This window comes from Lynx canadensis, chromosome B1 (assembly GCF_007474595.2).
Source record: "Lynx canadensis isolate LIC74 chromosome B1, mLynCan4.pri.v2, whole genome shotgun sequence".
Lineage (NCBI taxonomy): Eukaryota > Metazoa > Chordata > Mammalia > Carnivora > Felidae > Lynx > Lynx canadensis.
This window is the reverse complement of record NC_044306.2, coordinates 196347002-196367716: the sequence shown is the minus strand read 5'-3', so window position 1 is coordinate 196367716 and position 20715 is coordinate 196347002. Positions and strand designations below refer to the sequence as shown.

Here is a 20715-nt window from a genome sequence, read left to right as displayed (position 1 = left end):
CCTTCTTCTGTTTCCTTAAATGCTTCAAGACACTGGTCTAAGGAGTCACTAGCACGCGGTACTGCTGAATTCAGGGAGACCCTTTCCTTCTGAGGAAAACAACTAAATTTCACGACTTCAGGGGACACAGTTGAACGCTGGCTGGCAGTCAGTGCAGCGAGAGCAGTCAGCGTGCTGCTCTCGAGTGGAGAGCACATTACAAGCAGCCTCCTGTCTCCTAAAGAATGTACAGGACTGCCCTTCTGCGAGACGCCCCTATACATTTGCTCAGAACACCAGACCCCGCAACAAAACCCAAACCATGACGGTGACTTACGTTAAGTGATTCATTCACTGAGAAAGGCTCCCCCTGTGGTCCAGCTGTTCAAAAACAAAAATGAGAAATAAGGAAACCGAATACGGTTTCTGAACCACAGAGAAACAAATTGAGAACTTTCTAAGGTAAGGTAGGGGCTATGCCGCTAAGTGGCCTAGCTGCCTTGTGAACTATGAGATTCTGACCAATTGTTTTCTACAATTCGTGTCTGCCATTATGCCAGAAAAACAGGAATTATTGTTGTCTGCATTTTTATAATAATGGCATTGGTCCATCAAATCGCTGCAGCTATTTAACTATGTTGGTGATCTGAAGCTTAGAAGAAAGGGAGACCTTTGCAAAGTGACACGGGTTTAGGTGCAAAGTGACACGGGTTCATTTAAAAATAATGTCATCAAGCAAAAAGTCAGATTCTATCCCTTCAAACAGCAACGGTCTATTTATATTCTCTGGAAACTTGAAGTACAAGGTCTACTGTTTCTACTCAACAATGACAGAACACACATTTTTCTTTTAAACAACTTCCTTTTACGTAAGTAGATCTCTTATTGAATCGTACCTAAACACAGTGAAGTCATCTGGATTACACTGTGGGAAAAAAGACTTCAGAATCCAAAAACGTCACCTTGACAATTAACAAGGGGATGTTAATTATTTGTACTCTAACACATACAGACCAATTTTAACTAACGCATCTAGGTTTTGGATAAATTAGTCACTTTTTTTTTTTTTTTAACGTTTATTTATTTTTGAGAGAGAGAGAGAGAGAGAGACAGAGCATGAGCCGGGGAGGGACAAAGAGTGAGAGAGGGAGCCATAGATTCTGAAGCAGGCTCTGGGCTCTGAGCTGTCAGCACAGAGCCTGACGCGGGGCTTGAACCCACAAGCTGTGAGATCATGACTTGAACCGAAGTCGGACGCTCAACCGACTGAGCCACCCAGGCGCCCCAGTCACTGTTTTTAACATGTCACCATGAATGGCTTCTCAGGTCTTGGGGTGATCCCCAAGGACTATTTGATATTTCTGCTTATAAGGCTCTTGAGATCATATACTCTGGAGGCTGTGCCTTCAGATGGTTTTGCCTTGGAGGGTCCCTGTTCTGACCACTGTGGACAGTCCTGGGTGAGGATCCACACACACCGCTCCCTACACACCGTCCTCCTCCGTCGCCTTGTCTACCTAATGCACACCTGCTCATCCTTCCATAATTTGGCTCCAACTTAGGGGGAGTGACCAGCACTTAAGGAAATTTAAACCTTCTACACTCTTTGACCCTTCGATTCTCTTTCATGGAAATACTTGGGGGAAACACAGAACTATATGCCTATGAAAGTTCATCGCAGCTTTATTTATAATAGTAAAAACCATAAAAACTGGAGACCACTAAAGCTCTAACAAATGGGAAAATGCGTTACAGACTACTTTCAGCTGTTAAAACAAATGAAGTCAACCTGTATATGCTAACACTGAGTTAAAAAAAAAAAAAAAGAAATTACAGAACACTACAAATACTATGATTTCATCTTTGTTTAAATACAGAATTGTATTTAAGGTGGGTATCATGAAATGTGGGAAACCTTGCTATGCACTTCTATGTATCTTACTTTCTATAATTAAAGGGGAGAGAGAGACTGGTTCAGCTTAAAGCCAGGCCCTCCCCAAGGCCCTCCCAGCAGAGCTAGCCCCACTGGTCATGCATGTATCTGTCTTACACAGAGAACCTTCCTCACTGGCAGTTACTTCTGCAAACTCCCTGAGCACAGGAACCACATTCTTCACCTCCATTTCCTTGGTACTCACAAGGAACCCCGCTTACTAATGTTTGTCGGGGGAGTAATTTAAAGAGCCAAGGTCTTCATAGTATATATAATAGCTGCTCTCTTAGCCCCTTCTCCAAGAACTCAGACCGTGGTCTCGGATACTACGTGCTTCCAAAGACACTAACTCTACTTTTACCCCAGGAACAGAGAGCACTTGATTCACTTTGAGTCAACCAGCAAATCATATTCATCTGGTCATAGCAGTTAGTTTAGAGTGGACAAAGGTATGTAAGCTGAAATCAGAGTAAGTCTCAGGATTTTGGCCAGGAATGACAGGACAAAGATATTTCTCTAAAGGCTCACAAATGAGAAAGCAATTATCTCTGTTGGGGGCTGAGGGAAAGGGAAGAAATTGGGTCTTTGGGGACCTCATCATGCTCCGAGATCTTGCTCTGCCTGAACTTTGCAGTTGTGTGAATACTATGGACTGGATGTTTGAGTCCCCCGCAAATTCATATACTTAAACCCTAGTCCCCAGTGTGATAGTATTTGGAGGTGAGGCTTTTGGGAGGTTTCAATATCATGAAGGTGGAACACTGTGATGGGAGTGGGGTCCTTGTGGAGAGCAGAGGAGGTAGGAAATCTCCTTCTCTGCATGCATACATGTGAGAACATAACCAGAAAGAGAGCCCTTACCAAGAACCTGACCATGCTGGCACCCTGAACTTGGACCTCCAGCCTCCAGAACCATGAAAAATAAATATGTCGCTTCAACACTCAGTCTATGGAATTCCGTTCTAGCAGCTGAACTGCCTAAGATGCTGAGCGCACACATTCCCCATAAACATTGGCAGGGTTTCTGTTACTTGCAACCAAAATCGCCTTGACCGTTCTACGTGGCTTATATGGACATTCCAACATTTAAAAACAAACAAAAAAGAACAGACTTAAATTTGGTCACATACTCTCAAGTTCCTAGTATCTTTTTCCCTGGTTGATGTGCAAACCAGAAGAGATGTTACAGTACTGATTAGAAACAAACCAGAAATAATTGTCCATTGTCACCATTCTCATATCTATTTCCCTAACCCAGTGATTCTTGAAGTGTGGTCCCAGGACTCCTAGGACTCCTGAGATCTTCCATCAAGGGGTCCACAAGGTCCAAACTATTGTCAACACACTAAGATGTTATTAACTTTTTAAATTCATGAGTCCACAATGGAGTTTTCTAGAGGCCATGTAATGTTCCCAGAATTATCTGAAAATGCTATTAAAAGCCAACCATTTCAGTGTGATGCTGGGTTTTCTTCATATACTTCAATCAAGACAGCATCAGCAATACACTGAATAAAGAAACAGCCCCGAGTAACCAACTGCTTTCTATTAAAGCCAGACTTACAGAGATTTGCAAAAATGCAAAACAACGTCACTTTTCTTGGCACATTTTGCCGTTTTGGAAAATGTGCTATTTTTCATGAAAAAAATGTTACTTGTGCTTAACCTATAGTGAGCTGGTGATATTAACTCAGTTTTAGTTTCTTATTTGATAAATGCCAATGGGTATCATCCACGTAACAAAAGCCGTCTGGGATCCTCAATAATTTTTAAGAGTGGAAAGGGGTCCCGAGACCAGAGTTTGGGAGCTGCTGTAAATCCTGGGGCTCTCTCCTACGAAGCCTGCAGCGGACCCTGGAGACAGCGCACAGAGACCGGGAGGAGCCTGTGCGTGCCGGGAGCAGCTCTGTGCTCGCTGGGGCCCAGCCAGAGTCCAAGGGACAACAAGCAGAGCTTTGAAGGGATGCACGGGCTTTCCAGCTTTTGGAAAGGACCTGTGACAGCATCTTCCGTGGCAGGAAGGTGCAGGGAGCCAAGAGCTGGGGAAAGAGCAAGAGTTTGCTCCAGAGCAGTTTGCCTCCTTGCACACTTACTTGGTAAGAAGAGATTTAAACAAGTACCTTACATGAAACTGACAAAGAGTCAGTTTGATGAGAAACTGTATATGCTAAGATAAGAAAGAGTATATGCTAAAAATGAAATAGGAAAGAACTCTTTCCAACCTATTTTAAAAAGTGAGAGGAAAATTCATATAGCCTGTGTTTTATAATTATGAATCAGCTATTGATTTTAAGCTGCAACAGAAAGTAAAAACTGTAGACCAAGAAAACAGTAACATGGACAACCACTAAAAAGGGCTTACCTGCTCCACTTGGCTGTCTCCCATACAGACTTTCTGGTGCTGCTGGAATTTCCTGGGTTTTCTCTTCCTCTGATGGTACAAATGTCTAAAAAGTCCAAAGCACCATAAAACACTAAGTTAACTGAGGTTCTGACGACAAGAAGGCAAGACTAACATCAAGATAATGAAGGCATCTTGCATCTTGTAACAATATAAAAGACCACGTTCAAGTCTGTGCAGAATTGAAAGCGAACACATGCCAAACTTTGAAAACGAAAGTCAGTCTAATCTCATATTTCATCCATCAGTGGTTGCCCCGTCCCCTTAAAAGTGAAACGCCACCGTAATATGACACACAGACGACCCCCCGCCCCCATCACGTCCCCTCCCTCGTCAGGCCTCCGTTCCCGCCCCGCTGCGGGCTCTGGGGCTCACAACTGCCCTCCTGCTCCACGTCCAGAACACACTTCTTTGCCTGCAAGGCTCTTTTCCGTTTCGTTCCCCTCTGGTAAACCCCTACTCTGCTTGTGAACCACCACTCAAATGTCTTCTTTGCAAGCCCTCCTGTCTGCGCACCATTGCTCCTGCTGGTAAGTTGACCGTCCTCTGCACTGTGCATCGTTCCCGTGCTTACTGCTACCTTGTCTCACACACTCAGAGGGGGCCGTGAGATCCGGCTGCAGAGATTCAAGTCACATTTTGGACATGGAACGCGTAGGAACCGGCAATGGCTTAAATGTAGGGTGACACCGAGAGACTGCGGGTGACTCCTGGTTTGAGTACATGGAACTGATGATGGCACTACGTGTTGAGATTATTAGCTTTCCTTGCACAGGACTCGACCATGACAACGTGTAAACGTCCGAAGTACAGTGGCAACAGGAGCCGTGTGATGCTGAAGGACGCACACGTCTACGCGTGGTGAGATAGTACTTACACCACGTGCAGCCCAGTGTAACTGAACTGTCAGCCATACCTCAGTTTCCAAGCTGCCTTTCAGTGCCCATCCTCCCAAAACACTCGACGGAGATTCTTCAGTGCCTAAAGAAAGCCAAACCGTTAACCAATTTAAGAATTTGCTTGCAAAAAAAAAAAAAAAAAAAAACAAAAACATGCTGAATCAAAAGGTAACAATGTTGTTCCCTAGCCTGCCGTGACCCCTTCCTCCGCTGTTTTATTTTGCTGTCAGTAGAAAACAACAAAAGGAGGACGTGTGAAAAATCGTGGCTGAAAGGCAGGAGTCGTTTGCTAAGTTTGGGGGTGAAATTGTTTCTCGCTGTTAAGATGGCTGCCCAGAAAGAATAACAGAAGATTATTTCTGGAGACGTGATATTTCCAAATATTTTTCTACAGTGTTCTGCATCAAGTTTGGCCCTAAAAGAAAAAACTCTGGGCCGCTGAGCTATATTCTCAACAAAGAACATGTTTATGAACAGATTCACTTTGCTTGCTTCACCCTGACACAGCAGAGTTGAAAATAAAGTTAGGAAACCGGGAGGCAGAAGGAAAGAAAATGGCATATTCTCTGGTAAGACTCAGTCCTATCCCTGTTGTGATCCTTCCTCTCTCGCCCTCGTCCCTCTGTGACTGTGGCCTCCAGTTCTTTCATCCACCCGCACAGAAGCCTCCAAAGAAAATCCTTCCTTTCTCTAAGAGGATGCGGGCTTTTCCTTGCTAAAATCTCTTCTACTTTTTTTTCTTTCTAACGTTTATTCATTTTCCACAGAGACAGAGCACAAGCGGGGAGGGGCAGAAAGACAGGGAGACGCAGAATCCGAAGCGGGCTCCAGGCTCCGAGCTGTCAGCACAGAGCCCGACGCGGGGCTCGAACCCACGAACTGTGAGATCATGACCTGAGCCGAAGTCGGCCGCTCAACTGACTGAGCCACCCAGGCGCCCCAAACCTCTTATCTAGTTCCTTCAGGGAAACAAAGCAGGGGAGAAAGGAGTAGCAGACTGTAGCAATAGTTAATGCATAAAAAGTTGCAGAACACTTGGGGCGCCTGGGTGGCTCAGTCAGTTGAGTGTCTGACTTCGGCTCAGGTCATGATCTCGTGGCCTGTGGGTTCAAGCCCCTTGTCGAGCTCTGTGCTGACAGCTAGGAGCCTGGAGCCTGCTTCGGATTCTGCGTCTCCCTCTCTCTGCCCCTCCCCCACTCATTCTCTGTCTCTCTGTCAAAAATAAACAAAATTGGCAGAACACTCAATTTCCCTAGGCAAAAAGCAATGGAAAAATTTCAAGTCCCTTATTTCAACCCTTGGAACACTTCTTAATGCCCCTTAAGTCCCTATAATGAACAGGACTCAATCTATTGGCCTCAGCTTCCTGAGGCTGTATTTGATGACATCTAAGGGCTGTTGCAGTTTAAAAGTCCAGAACACTCTAATTCACACACCCACAGAAAAGAAGTCGACGTCCCTGACTCCCTCAGGTCCAGCCCACGACGTCCCTTTGACTTCCCACAGCATCTAAGCGCCTGCCATCAGAGCGTCCCTGCCTACTTAAAATGCAAAGCCGGATTCACAGCTGCTCCCCTTCCCCAAAGCCCAGCACAGTCGTGGCTGGCACAGGGTGTCCCAAGTTGGATGGCACAGTGAATGACTGAGCCTAAAGGTTACCCCTTTGAAAGTTACCAACTGTTTCTACCAACATCTACTCTCTGAGATCTGTCAGGAGGGAACACGTTTCTTTTTGTCTTTCCAATTCCAAACCAGAAGCTCACTTTACCTGAATGAAAAACTCCGTTAAAAAATACTGTGCTCCCCTGATGACAAGTAGCCAGCCGGACTGAACTGACACTCATCGCAAATCTATAGGACGTTAGATGAGGGCTGAATCATGTTTGTTTTTGCACTATTATCCGCCTTTTATACGATGGAAAACTAAGGCTCAGAAGTAATTTTTTTCTAAAGGGCCCTAAGTACCATGCAAGTTATTTAAACTCTCTGAACCTATTTTCTCATGTGTAAATGGAGTGATAAGAAAATGCTCACTTCACAGGGCTGTTGTAAGGTAGTGTTCATTTTGACAAAAACCCGAGGCTTCAAGGTTTAGTAGCTTGCAGCAGTCATGCAAATCACACACGGGTGGCTGACCTCCCCTCCCCCAGCTTCCTGCCTCTGCTCTCCTGGCACATGAGAAACGGGTCTAAGGTTTTAAGTTTTTAAACCCATGGTTCTGAGCTCAGTCTTCCTACTTGAGAAGTTATTTTGTGACATCCTGGAAGCAAAACCACCTTTTGAAAGATGGTTTTAAACATACTCTACGTGCAATCACCTTTGTAAAACGCTAGTATGTGCAATTAGGGAGAGTCTCACCTATATCGTGCAAATTCTCCTCAGGAGGAACAATGACCTTGAGGTCTCTTTCCTCCTGGAATGATTTCCTCATGCCACTACTGTCTCCTGCTTTCTCACTGGACCCTTGGATTGTCCGTCTGCCGTTGTGGTCACTTGTCACGGTCAAGTCCTGCTCACGTCTTGGAGCCGACGGAGTTACAGCACAGGCAGCTGGAAGGGGCACCCCGTGGGAAGGACCAGTTTCTGACTCTCGGCCATTAACACATTCACTGGTGGTGGTTTTCCCGGGGACGGCCGGCCCACGGTGCCCAGGAGAGGGCGGCTGCGCTGCAGCGCCTGGGACAGGAGGCACGTTGTCGGCCCTCCCGGCACCGGGACTCACTGCCGGCAAACAGCGGCTCCCGAGGGAGGCGTCCCCGGCCGTCCGCCCCTGTCCATCCTCGGGTGCACCCGCTCCCCTCTGCTCGCCCCTCCCTGCCCAACAGGTGTCATGCCCTGCCGCGGCGGCCCCCTGGCCCCCCCGCCCTCTATGAATGGAGCTCGGCCACGTGCTCCTCTCTGCCACGCCGATGAGGGGCGAAGGGCTCTCGCTCCGTTCTGTCACTGCCGGTGGCACCTCGCAGGGACGGTCCTCGGGGCCCATGGCTCTGGCCCCTGGCGGCGGCGCTGGGTGTGGAGGGCTGTTTGCGGCCATCGGGCTGGGCATCGGGGCCTCGCCCCGGCTCCTCCTGGCGGCCGAGGGGTCTTTTCTGTCAGCGACGCTGGCGGTCAGCGGGCTCTCCTCGTGCCTGTCGAGGCCGGCAGGAAGCAGCACGCACTCGGCCGTGCTGGTGGAGATGATGGCCGTGTCGCTGGAGTCCTCCGTCCTTGCAGCGGCGGGCCGCTCATCATCCCGTGGGACAGCGCCCCGCATGACCGCCTCACGGCCTTCGGAGGTGCTCGTGGAAATCATGGCGGTGTCGCCGACCTCCTCCGCCCGCACGGCCGAGGGGTGGCCTTCCTCCCGCGGGGCGGCACTGGACACGGGGCCCTCGCAGTCCTCCCCCGAGCTGGTGGAGATGATGGCACTGCCGTCCTTCTCTTCCAGGGCGGTGGCGGGCCGCGTGCCTGCCACGGAGGCCTCGCGCTCCTCCGCTATGCTGGTGGAGATGAGCGCACACTCGTCCTTCTCCTCCTTGCTGGTCGAGGCAAGGGGGCTTTCAGCTTGCGTGGGCGCGCTGGGCATGGGCACCTCGAAGTCGTCGGCGCTCGCCGAGCCGGCGCCTTTGGCACTCTCCTCTGCCGTGGCTGCCGGCGGCTGACTTTCGGCACACACGAGGGTCGTCGCGCTAGAAATCGGCACCTCGAACTCTTCGCCGATGCTCGTGGAAATCATGGCACACTCGTCTTTGTCCTCATTTCTCACGGCAGCCAGCTGGCTCTCACCTGACACCGCACTGGGCATGGGGGCCTCGAATTCTTCCCCATTTATGTCGGCACCTTCCCGATCTGCCCCACCTCTCAGTGCGCTTGAATGACCCTCCCGTACATCAGCAACTGTGCTTAGCTGAGGGGTGCAATCGTTTGTCGTGCTGGTGGAAATCAGCAAGCCTTTGCCTGGACTTTTGCCCCCAGCTACGCCAGCTGGGTTGGAAATGGTGTCACTGGCTGTAGTGGCCAGAAGGCCATCACACTCTTCATTTTCTCCAGAGGTGATGATTCCTTCGTCTTCCTTCCCACCAGGCGACATGTGCCCAGCTTCACATTGTGGGACCGCACCCGACCCGAGTGCCTCGTAACTGCCCCCCACCAAGCCAGTGGAAGTAGTGGTGTCGTCCACTTTTTCCTTCCTGGTGAGCAGACTGTCACTGTGATCTGAAGCTGCACTGGTCATGGGAGCCTCGCAACCTCCGGGAACTGGGGCCACGTCACCCTTCCCTGAAGCCACACTGGTCACGCTGCTTTCTACGACGCCTTTGGCGCTGGAGCAGATCTCTGGATCTTTCATGCCCTTCTCCGCACCGCTCAAGCTGTCAACACTGCTCTCGTTGGCGTTGGTGATGGTGGCTCCGGCCTCAGCTCCCACGCACCCTGCCGCAGTACCAATCTGACTGTCCCCTTCTTCAGCACTTCCGCAAATCGATACCCCCTCGCTTTCCTCCTCTGCCCCGGTGCAGGTGGACGCATGCCCGATTTCATTTCCCCTTCCGGTGCTGGTCACCACACCTTCACCTTCCTCGTCCTCCTCTTTTGCGCCGGTGCTCGTTACAATGCCTTCGTCGTCACATGGGCCAGCGGCGACCAACGGCACGTTAGTGGCTTCTTTGGCTACCGTGCTGTCCATTGCGCTCTCTCCATTTTCTTCTGATTCAGAGCTCAGAGCAAAGCCCTCGCTGCCCTCTTCTGAGCCTGTGCAGCTGGCCGGCCCCTCTCCATCTTCTTCTGTTATCCCAGTGCTGGTGACGGCACTCTCACCTTCCGCGCCGTCATTCACAGAAGCGTCTCCGTCCTGGGGGGCGCTGGTTCCTGGTGGCGCGTCATTACCCGCCAGGGCCACGGCTGCGCCTGTAACCACACGCTCCTCCTGTCGCTCTGCACCTGTGACGGAGCACATGACAAAAGCAGCGCTTCTCCTTTCCGCTCCGGTGCATGTCACAGTCCCCTCGGTTTCTTTTTTAGGGCCCGTTCTCGTCACATTTCTCTGGAACCCATCCACCTCCTCACTGCTTAAGGAGCCCTCCCTTACTTCTGTCCCAGCACTTGTCACCGCGCCATCGCTTTCAACCTCACTGATAAAGGTGACAGTTCTTTCTGCCATTTCCAACGCACTACGTGAAGAGCCGTCACACTTCTCTTCAGAGCCGGCACTGGTGACAGCATCATCTTTCTCTTCTGTCACCCCACTATTGACATTGTCTTCAATTGTTACTGCGTGAGCAGTCACGGGGTCTGCTGCCCTTTCTTCGGATTCAGCCATAGCACACTCTGCACTCTCTCCCTCCTTGGTGCTAGTGAGGAAGGTTTCACTTTCGGCAAACCCTTCTGTGACAACGCCTCCGCCTTCTTCGGCCGCCGCGAAGACAGTGCATTCGCTGGCTTCTGCCCCGATGTGAAGAGGACTGTTTCCAGAGCAGACACCTGCTACGAAGCCTTCGTCTGCCTCAATGCTCATGCAGGGCACAGCCACCTCACCCTGTCCTGTTTCTGAGGACGTGGTTGTAGCATCCCCCGCCTTCACGGTATTGAAGGGAACACCTTCGCCCTTCCCTTCGGAACTAGTGGCAAAAGAAGACTTTTCTGCTCTGCCAGGCCCGGCAGTCACACCCTCAGCATTTCCACTCCTTTGCTGCAAAACTGGGGAAGCGGCATTACATCCAACACTGGTGTCCACCTCACTGTTTTCAGTCCTTCTTTCAACATCAACTGATGTATTTTCTATTTCACCTGGGCCACTACTACACTTGAGCACAACTGTCTCGGCAGCTTTGTCTGTCCGCGTGCCGAGCACTGGGTCAACAGTGACACCATGCTTTTTGCCATTTTCTTGCACAGCTCTCACTGTCTGCTTTGAACTGGGCTCTGTGCTTAAGTCACTTTCTTTCCTGGCCACGCCCATCAAGCCATCTTCTGTGTTAACACTCTCACTTTCCATCCTCACATCAGTTAACTTGCTACCAACAGGCATATTTACTTGTCCCTGCTTACTGTGCAACACAGTGGGCTGGTAACCTTCTGGAATGTGTCTTTTGCTATCCACGCTTGCTTTTGCCGGTGTATCTACTGTGGAAACTGCCCCACTTTCTTTGCTGTCACCTGTCATAAGGACTTGTGATTCCCTAGCAGTCAAACTTGTGTTAGGAATACCAGAGCGCTCCACAAGTGAGGGGCTGGCTGGGTCACCTTCTAAAACAGTCCTCCCGTCAACCAAAGAAATTACGTCCGAATCAGGAGACTGTTTTGGAGGCACGACAGTTACTGAACTCAAGGATGGTGAAGGATCTAAATTTGGGGAATATACACGATCAGCATCTCCTTGGGCAGCATGTTCTTCAGGGGGTCTGGTTGTATTTTTCAAATTCTTTTGTGCCCTGTCATTGTCGGACGGGGCTCGAGGAAACGGTGTAGGACTAGTTTCGGAGTCTGTATTTGTTTCATGAGTTCCCTGGTGAATGGGTTCTTTCTCCCCAGGGTTCAGTTTGGACACAGCACTTTGGATATGCACTTTCTTGGTCAGGGTGCTTTTATGGTCAGCGTGCTTTTCAGAATTACTAACAACTCCTGTTCCACGTCCTGATTTACAGGCTGGAGCTGCTGTTTTTGAGTCTACTGTGGAAGTTCTTAATTCATCCTTTAGAACCGGGACTGCGGTTTTTTGTTTCGTAACATTTTCAGAGTCAACGTCTTGTTGAGAGACAGTATTGCTGTTGTCTTGGGTTTTAGGTGCTTCAGACACATTTTCAACAGCTGGCTCGGAATCAATTTCCATTGGCTCTTGTTCAGGCATCGATGTGGTATCACCACTCCTTTTTGGTCTCTGAATGGAGGAACTACTGGTGGTGCCCAAGGTGTTTGCTGATCTTTCTTCTCCTTTGGTCATTTCTTGGGATAAGCTTCCTCTTCGGTTTTCACACAACTTCCTACTCAATTTCTTTTCTATAACCGAACTATTCCCTCTGGCCTTGTCGTGATTACTGTCAACTTCTTTACCATCTTTGTCATCTGATTTATTTTCTTCCCTTTTTCTCACTTCCTTACTGCTATGCTTTAAGCTTCTGCTTTTGTGCCCATCTGATAACTTCCTCTCAGGTCTGGAGGGGCCTGAATCTTTTTCAGCCTTATATTTCTCCTTTGCTAATGGTAACTTGGCTCTGTGACTCGAAGAGTCCTTCTGTACCCCGTGTGAAGAAGCGGCACTGTCCAATACAGCTTCTACACCAGTTTCCTCAGAAGGTTTGTCTTCAACTTTAGACTTTCGCTGTCTATCTGGGTTGATCTCTTCTGCATTCTTCTCCTTATCTGGTTTTGGAGTGGTCACCTGTTTCGTGACACTTTCTTGTAATTCCGGTTCAACTACTTTTAACTGCTTGCCTTGACTTTTTGGTTTTGACTTTAACAAAAGCTTCTCTTCCAGTAGGCTCTTTGTTCTTCGCTTCTCCTTGTGAACCATCTCTTCTGGTTTCGAATTACTATCTACATTAGTTGGGTCCATATCACACTTGTCCTCTGAATAACTGTCACTTCTTCTCTGCAATGGGATTCCGTGTTGCTTTGAACTCAGAGAATCTTTCTGAACTTTAGAATCACTTGATCTTCTTGATTTGTGTTCTGCCTTAGTTTTCTCGGCTGAAACGTGTCTCTCTTTTTTGTTGTTTTCTTTACGAACATTCTCATCTGTTTTTATAATATATTCAGAAACTGGCTTCCCATCTTTGCCTAAAATTGATAATTTCCTCTCATTCTTATGTTTACTTTTTCGTTCAGTTTTATCATCCGAAGACAGTTTTGGTTGCTGACTTTGCTTTTGAGTATTTTCATCCACTTTTAAGCTTTTCTCAGAAGAGTGAAGCTCCGTCTCCTCACTCGTTTTATGCAGACTGTCACCTTTATATTTATGTTTCATAGACACTTTGTCTTCTGACAGAGTCTTCTCTTTTTCAGGCTTGTCCTTTGAGGACTTTGCCTCTTTCTTAGGTAGGCTTTTCACATGTGGTGTTTCAGAATCATCTTTCTTTAGATGCTTTTCATTTTTAAGTGTGTTCTTCTGTTTCTGGGGCTCTTCGGTGCCAACCTCTGACCGTTCTGCCTGCCTCTTCCCATCTCTTGCGTCAGCCTCTTCCTGTGCCCCTTCCTCCACGACGGGGGTGGATGTGCGTCTTCTGTGTTCTCTCTCTATCTTGGATTCATTTTTGTTTTCATCAGCTGAATGCAACGACTCGGAAAGTCTCCGGGCAGGTTTACTTGGTTCGCTTTTTGTGTGAACATGCTTCAGGTCCTTTGAAGAGGACACTTTTTCCTTTTCGCCATGCTGTAAAAAAAAAAAAAAAAAAAGGTAAAATATGAGCAATACTAAAATCAAACTTAGCATTTGGGTACCCCCGATATGCTGACTGCCGTCACGTGTCACATGTCACTTAAGCTCGCCAGCAGCCTGTGGTAGGTACTGGTGACCCCACTTGGTGCATCGGGAAACCGAAGCTCAGTGGGAATTGATGACCTTGTCCCCAGGCCAACGACTTCAGATGAATTCGTTCGCAGTCTAGGGCTCTTCCCACTGCACCGCAGAGATCTGTGCAGAGACCAGCTATCTCTCCTGAGACCTGTCCCTGCATTTGGGAGGCCTCCTTGAACTCCAAACCATTAAAGCTCACTAACACCCAGCAGCCACTAATAAACATAAGCTGCATGAATGAGAGCTCAATGTTCTTTTCAGTTCCAAAACATGATGAAGACAATTTAAAAATTCTATACTGAAATGAAGGTTTCTTACATTTTAATTTAGGAGCCTGAATGATTTGTGGAAACCTCATGAATTCAGGCTCCTTAAAGGACATTCTAGTTAGGAAGTTTCAAATGCACACAAAACCTCACTGTAACAGTAACCTTATCACATATCAAGCACGTGTACGTTTATGTATCCGAAGGAAGACAAATGATGGACCAGAGCATCCGACCCTTCCTCCCTGTCCCACAGTATGGCACCGAGTACATTATTAATGTTAGTCAGTGAACGCAGACCACACATACTACAGTCTCATTGACCACTACCTATAATTTCTCATTCAAATAATGAGCTGAAGTTCTCAGAAGATCTGTGTCTCTGGGTTAGTTTATCACTGCAACTTCTTACAATTTAACACAAAGATTAATGCACTTCTACAGATTCAGGAGTAGGACACAGAAAGATCTTAAAAAAACACTTTAAAGTGAAATTCCTCAAAGAAAGAACAAGGATTTTATTGCCTAATTTTACAGTAAGCTTCAACCAGTTTATATGAACAAAATTTTATGAAGTCATTTTTAAAAGAAATTTATCACAAAATGAAGTTAAATATTTTAAAGTATGCCATTAAAACATCAGGATATACTTATAAATATGCCTCTAATTTCTGAATAAAGAAATCAAGATTATTTACTGGCTATGAATAAATAATCACTAAATTATTAGTTTTCCCTTGGAAATGTGAAGATAGTTTCAGTATAGGGGTGCTTGGCTGGCTCAGACAGTAGAGCCTGAAACTCCCGATCTCAGGGTCGTGAGTTTGAGCCCTAGGTTGGGCGTGGAGTCTGCTCAAAAAAAAAAAAAAAAAAGATAGTTTGGCTATAGAATTATAAATATGGCAGAGTAAATAAGGATTTGAATCCAGTGAAAGCAAAAGTTTATCCCAAGAAAATAATCCAAACGGGGAAAAAATGTATTCATTAAACATACTTGAGTACTTACATTGGTCAGATCTTGGAAGTAATCTAAGTGCTCAACTATAAGGGAATGCTTAAGTTACAGTCTATTCAATACAACCCTATGCAGTCATTAAATATAATAACTAGAAACTTACAAGGTAACATGAAATGAGCAAGAGGGAATGTTAAAATCATTTTGCAAGATTACACCCACTCTACAAATTATGTACATTTGTGGAGGAATGTAGGAGAATGAAGTGAATAATCTGCCCTGGAGAAGGGATTTTAGCTACCCTCTTTCTTTTCCATTATCATTACTGGCAATTTTGCTATTGCTAATATAACAAATGAGGGTGGGGGGCTGGGGAATGAGGGAAAGGAAAGTAGAAAAGTAGCTATTACTTGGATAAAAGATCACATGAATCAACTTGGTCAAAATGAGGAATTCAGGTCATAATAAGATGGGGGTTCAAGAATGCTGAAGGTGATACATTTTTTATCTAACTTGGAAAAGATCAAATTGCATTCCAAGTTTTACTCTGAAGGACTGAATGGCCTTTATCTAACAAAAGAACATTTAAAATGGGTTTTATTAATTCAGACACACCTCACTTGTCTTGAGAGTTTCTTTGGAATCTTCTTCACATTGCTGTTTCTTTTTAGAATTCTCCTCAACATTCCTAAGTGGGAAGAAAAAGTCATATATGAGCTTAATTTGAATAAAATATAAGAATTTCTCAGTAAGATTAATTACTGGTTCAGCTAAATCCAAGTCTGTGACAAATGTACACAATGCAACTTGACTGTAGCCTATGGCTCATGGGCCTTCAGGCCACTTTCAGAGTCTCTTTGGCTTTCTAATTCTTATAGAATTCACTATGACAATGCAATGACAGATAAGCATTTGGTTCAGCCCTCTGGTTTACGGGGAGAAGCATGAGACACTGTTGAAGGGAATGCCTAGCAAGACTAGAAAATGGATGCAGTCATTGGGGCGCCTGGGTGGCGCAGTCGGCTAAGCGTCCGACTTCAGCCAGGTCACGATCTCGCGGTCCGTGAGTTTGAGCCCCGCGTCGGGCTCTGGGCTGATGGCTCAGAGCCTGGAGCCTGTTTCCGATTCTGTGCCTCCCTCTCTCTCTGCCCTCCCCTGTTCATGCTCTGTCTCTCTCTGTCCCAAAAATAAATAAACGTTGAAAAAAAATTAAAAAAAAAAAAAAAAGAAAATGGATGCAGTCACTATAAATAAGTGGTTAAGTGGCTACTGTAGGGATACTTCCTGAGTATTCTAGAGGGTCCATAAACTCTGAAATTCTCAAAACAACTGTGTGTTTATACACATGCATTTTTCTGGGGAGATCCGAAACTGCCATCAGATTATGAAAAAGTTCCGGGCCCCCCTCTCCCAAAAACATTAAAACACACTACTTTACAGTAGAGATACTAACACAAGGAATGAGGATATAAAGAGTTCTGAATCCCCATGGTTCTCATAAATGTGCAACAATAACACACACTTTCAAGGTAAGGTTCTTTACTGTCACTGCCAATGCCTCCCTTCTGAAAGTATGCCAGGGGAAAGTTATAATGGGAGCACTGCCAGATACAACATGTACCTTGAATCTTTCTTTCTTCTTTTGCTTAAGGCTACCTTTTTCTCTAATACTTTCCGCTCTTTAAGGACTTCTTTAATTCTGGGGGTTTTCAGTTCCAAAGTCTTCGTTGATGATTCTTCTAAGTCCACACTATTTTTGCCTAGGAAAGAAGCAATATCAATAAGCTGTACTTTAGAATGGAATTTATAAACAGTGTAATATTTATTTTTCATTGAGAATTTCTGATCAATGTAAAAGTGCTGAATGGCTTTAATATCCTTAAGTTGTACTAGAAGAAAAGTAATATTTTAGATGGACAAGTCTTAGCTTTTTTATTTCAAATGCTTATGTGTGTGTATTTTTTTTTTTTTTTTGTATGCTACAAAGGATCAGTGCCCAGAGAAAGTTCAATTTTGTTCAATGAAATATTCCAGATAAATGTTTGACACTTTAGTAAACAAAAAAGCACAGATTAATTCCACTAATATCACCAGCAAGGCTTGATTACTCACATGCAAACAATCCATTTTCCAGTGATAATTCATTCCACAATGGCTGGAAAATAAATTGCTAATGAGAGCTGTATAAGCTGGTACCTGACAGAATGTATAACTTAGATACAGCAAAAGAATTTAAAAAGTGAAACATCAGAACAAAAAAAAAACCTTCCATATTTAAGAATAATTTTTTTAATACAACAGCTTTATTGAGATGCAATTTAGATCATTTTATATCATCTCATAAGTAATATGAATATCTAGAAAATAATGGAGTAAACAAGATAATTTAAAATATTAAAGTTAACACCTCCTATACCTTGACTCTTAGCTTTTGAAGACTTTGTCTTTTCTGCCTTCTGCTTTCGTTTTTCTTCAAGTTTCTCTCTATTAATTTGCCTTCTTAAAAGCCTCTCTTCTTTTTCTTTAGCCTAAAACCACAAAATATTCACAATTATCCTGACCAACTATTAGGCAAAAGCAAAAACAATGAAAACAAGTATGTTTACCCTTCAAATATTCTTACAAAATAATGGGCTTTGCAAAGGTGCATACACATTATATAATTTGGAAGCTAACAGAAGAGATACATCAGAAAATTTTCCATTACTCTTTCAGATTGCCATTAGTTTAAGGAATAGGAAAGGTATCATTTTGGGAAATGGTGGTTTAATAAACCAGTTACTTCAATTAAAAGGCTGGCTGTGAAAATATATATGAACATCAATGTACATCACATGTACACAGGCAAATCTCCTGTGTACAATAATTTTTAAATTATTCTTAAAAAAAATTTTTTTTAAACATTCATTTACTTTTTGAGAGACACTGAGCGGAGAAGAGGCGGAGGGAGAGGGAGTCACAGAATCCAAAGCAGGCTCCAGGCTCTGAGCTGTCAGCATAGAGTCCGACGCGGGGCTTGAACTCAAAAACTGCAAGAGCACGACCTGAGCCGAGGTCAGACGCTTAACCGACTGAGCCACCCGGGCACCTCAAATTTTTAAATTATTCTTAAAGGAGAAACTGAAGTGCAGATTCAAGAGACAGGCTAGTTCTACAACAAATATGACTTGTGGGTTATGCTCTTGGGACCCAGGTTTTGGACATGGGACTTTCTGCTATCCTATGTTAAAAAAACAAGGGGCGCCTGGGTGGCTCAGTCGGCTGAGCATCCGACTTTGGCTCAGGTCATGATCTCATGGCTTTTGGGTTTGAGCCCCACATCGGGCTCTGTGCGGACAGCTCAGAGCCTGGAGCCTGCTTCAGATTCTGTGTCTCTCTCTCTCATTCTGCCCCTCCCTCGCTCATGATGTGTCTTTCTCTCTGTCAAGTATAAAAAAAAAAAAAAAAAAGAAATTAAATAAAATAAAAAAACAAGAGTCTGGTCATTGTGGTTACGCTCCCCCACCCTTTTCCAGCCAGAACTCCAAGTCTCAGAGGGCCAAAAACCCTAAGCATTGGTATAACCTCTGATGAAGCAAACTTCTCAGAGACAAGCAACTATCAGCATTTCCACCTCCTTCAAATGACCATCATAGGTAACAGCATTTCCTCGCTCTAAGATGTGCAGCTCCATATTTTAATGTTTCTAAAACCGTAAGTCATCTTAAAAATGACGTACACCTATGATAAGGTAGCAAATTTTTTTCTCTAAGAAGCTGTTAATCCAATGACACATCTTGTACCTAGGACATTTGTAGACTGCACTTCTCTCTTTTTGAAATAAAGTTTTTTAATGTTTATTTACTTCTAAAAGAGAGAGCGAGCGCATGAGAGAGGGAGGGGCAGAGAGAGACAGAGACAGAACGTGAAGCAAGCTCCAGACTCCAAGCACAAAGCCTGACATAGGGCTCGAACCCACAAGCAGCGAGATCGTGACCCGAGCTGAAGTCTGACACTTAACCAACTCAACCACCCACCTGCACTTTCCTCTTAATCTTATGTTAACGGCTGCACATCCTATCTTTGTATGGGTTGGATCCACACTCGATTCAAACATTTCCATACCGTGAAACACTTGTTGCCCGGTTTTCACTATTAACCATAATGACACAAACACCTACGTCACACGTTTATGTCTGTTCTGCCTAAATGACAGGCTGCTGAAGGCAGAACCTCCATGTCATGGTTCTGTCTGCTGCCCAGTACCTTGCACACAGACTAGCCAGGTTTGTCAACCTGATGTGACAGGTTAAAATAGCGACAGATCGAATCTGACTTACAATAGACTGGCGTCGTTGTTCTACGGTAAGTTCATCGTCAGAGTCGCTATAATACTTTGAGTAAAGATATGGTTTGTGAACATACGCATGCCGCACGCTTTTTGCTTTTCCTTCACTGGGGTCGCTGTTTTGAGTTTTTGTTTTGTTCTGCTTGTTCTTCTCCTCATCTGGAAGAAAGCCAACAGAAAGAGGAGTGCTTCTGTGAATTACCAATAAAGTCGACACCATGCTTGATCAACATCAAGCAACAAAAGCAGTTATTGATATAGTTCAAGTGCATTTGTCAGCCCAATGGAAAATATCAGGATGCAAAAAAATCAGAAATAAACATTTTTAAAGGCTATCATCCCATCCATATCGAAATTTACTTCTTCCAATGAGCTTCTCACACATAAAGAAGGCAAAAAAAAATTAGACCCTGTCACCATTCAGGGTTCCCTGACAAATACTTAATTCTCATTAGTACGTCAGTAGACTTGGTATGGACGTGGCTTTGCCACTGTAAAACTGAACAAGTTCACTTGAACCCACACTTTAAAGTAGGCTTGAGATTTTTTTTTTAACTTTGAGATTTTAATGACCACCTGAGAGTCTCTCGCTACGCAAGAGGCAAGAGTCAATAATTGGCCCACACCAAGTATGTACTAAAAGCCCTCTACCCTAGGAAGGTGGGTATGTTTCCCACAACACAGCAAGTGAAGTAGAAAACCTGTAAACAAGGTCTTCATTTCTACCACTTAGTAGTCTCCAACCAGTCACCTTCTTACTTCTTGGATCTCAGACATATAAAACCTAGTCCTGTCCAGGAAAAAACGTGGAAAGCCCCACAAAAGCACCTAGAATGAGAATTTTAGTCAGGCTTCAGAAAGTGGGGTACACACAGGATGAGTGATATCCATCATACACACAGGGCCTACGGAACTGACCTCACAACGAGGTATGAAAAGCATACCTGATGTTGTTTTCTGGGCTGGTCATTTCGGTTTCAGGGGGATACTAAGGATGCAAACCGGGATGGACTGAAAATAAAGGTGGAATTAAAAGCTTCTACTTTTTCTCCTCTAGGATTTTCTCTCTAGGTGTCCTATCCAAAAGCCCACGGCAAATTTACAAAATGCTGCTTACAAGTAGTTGCAAATAATATTTCATTTTTAACAAAGGTCGTAAGCAGAACTTAATCATGTGATACAGAGTAGCACAAAGTGTTGGTCAGAAGCCCAGACCAGGGTTGAAACTGACACCGGAGCTCAATAGCTGCGTGACCCTAGATAGGACACCTTCTCTTGGTGACTCTCTTTCCTCACCTGGACCTACTTCTCAGGACTGTTGAGGATTACAGGAGCTAGGACACAGAATAGTACACAGTGCCTGGAACACAGTAAGTGCTTAGTAAGGGCTGGGTGAAAAACAAACTCTACAGAGAAGTATGGTCTTGCCCGTAGCTTCTGGGAGGTAATCTCTAAGTCTGTGGAATG

General features: G+C 45.4%; 1 protein-coding gene across 1 annotated transcript in view; it reads right to left on the bottom strand.

The window, feature by feature from the left end:
- Positions 1–20715, bottom strand: part of BOD1L1 (biorientation of chromosomes in cell division 1 like 1) — a 53370-nt gene that overhangs the window by 18794 nt on the left and 13861 nt on the right. The window contains 8 exon segments of the mRNA XM_030314188.1: positions 317–360; positions 4275–4359; positions 5230–5294; positions 7571–13556; positions 15537–15609; positions 16543–16681; positions 17338–17449; positions 19241–19407. Of these exon segments, the coding sequence (XP_030170048.1) occupies positions 317–360; positions 4275–4359; positions 5230–5294; positions 7571–13556; positions 15537–15609; positions 16543–16681; positions 17338–17449; positions 19241–19407 (6671 nt within the window).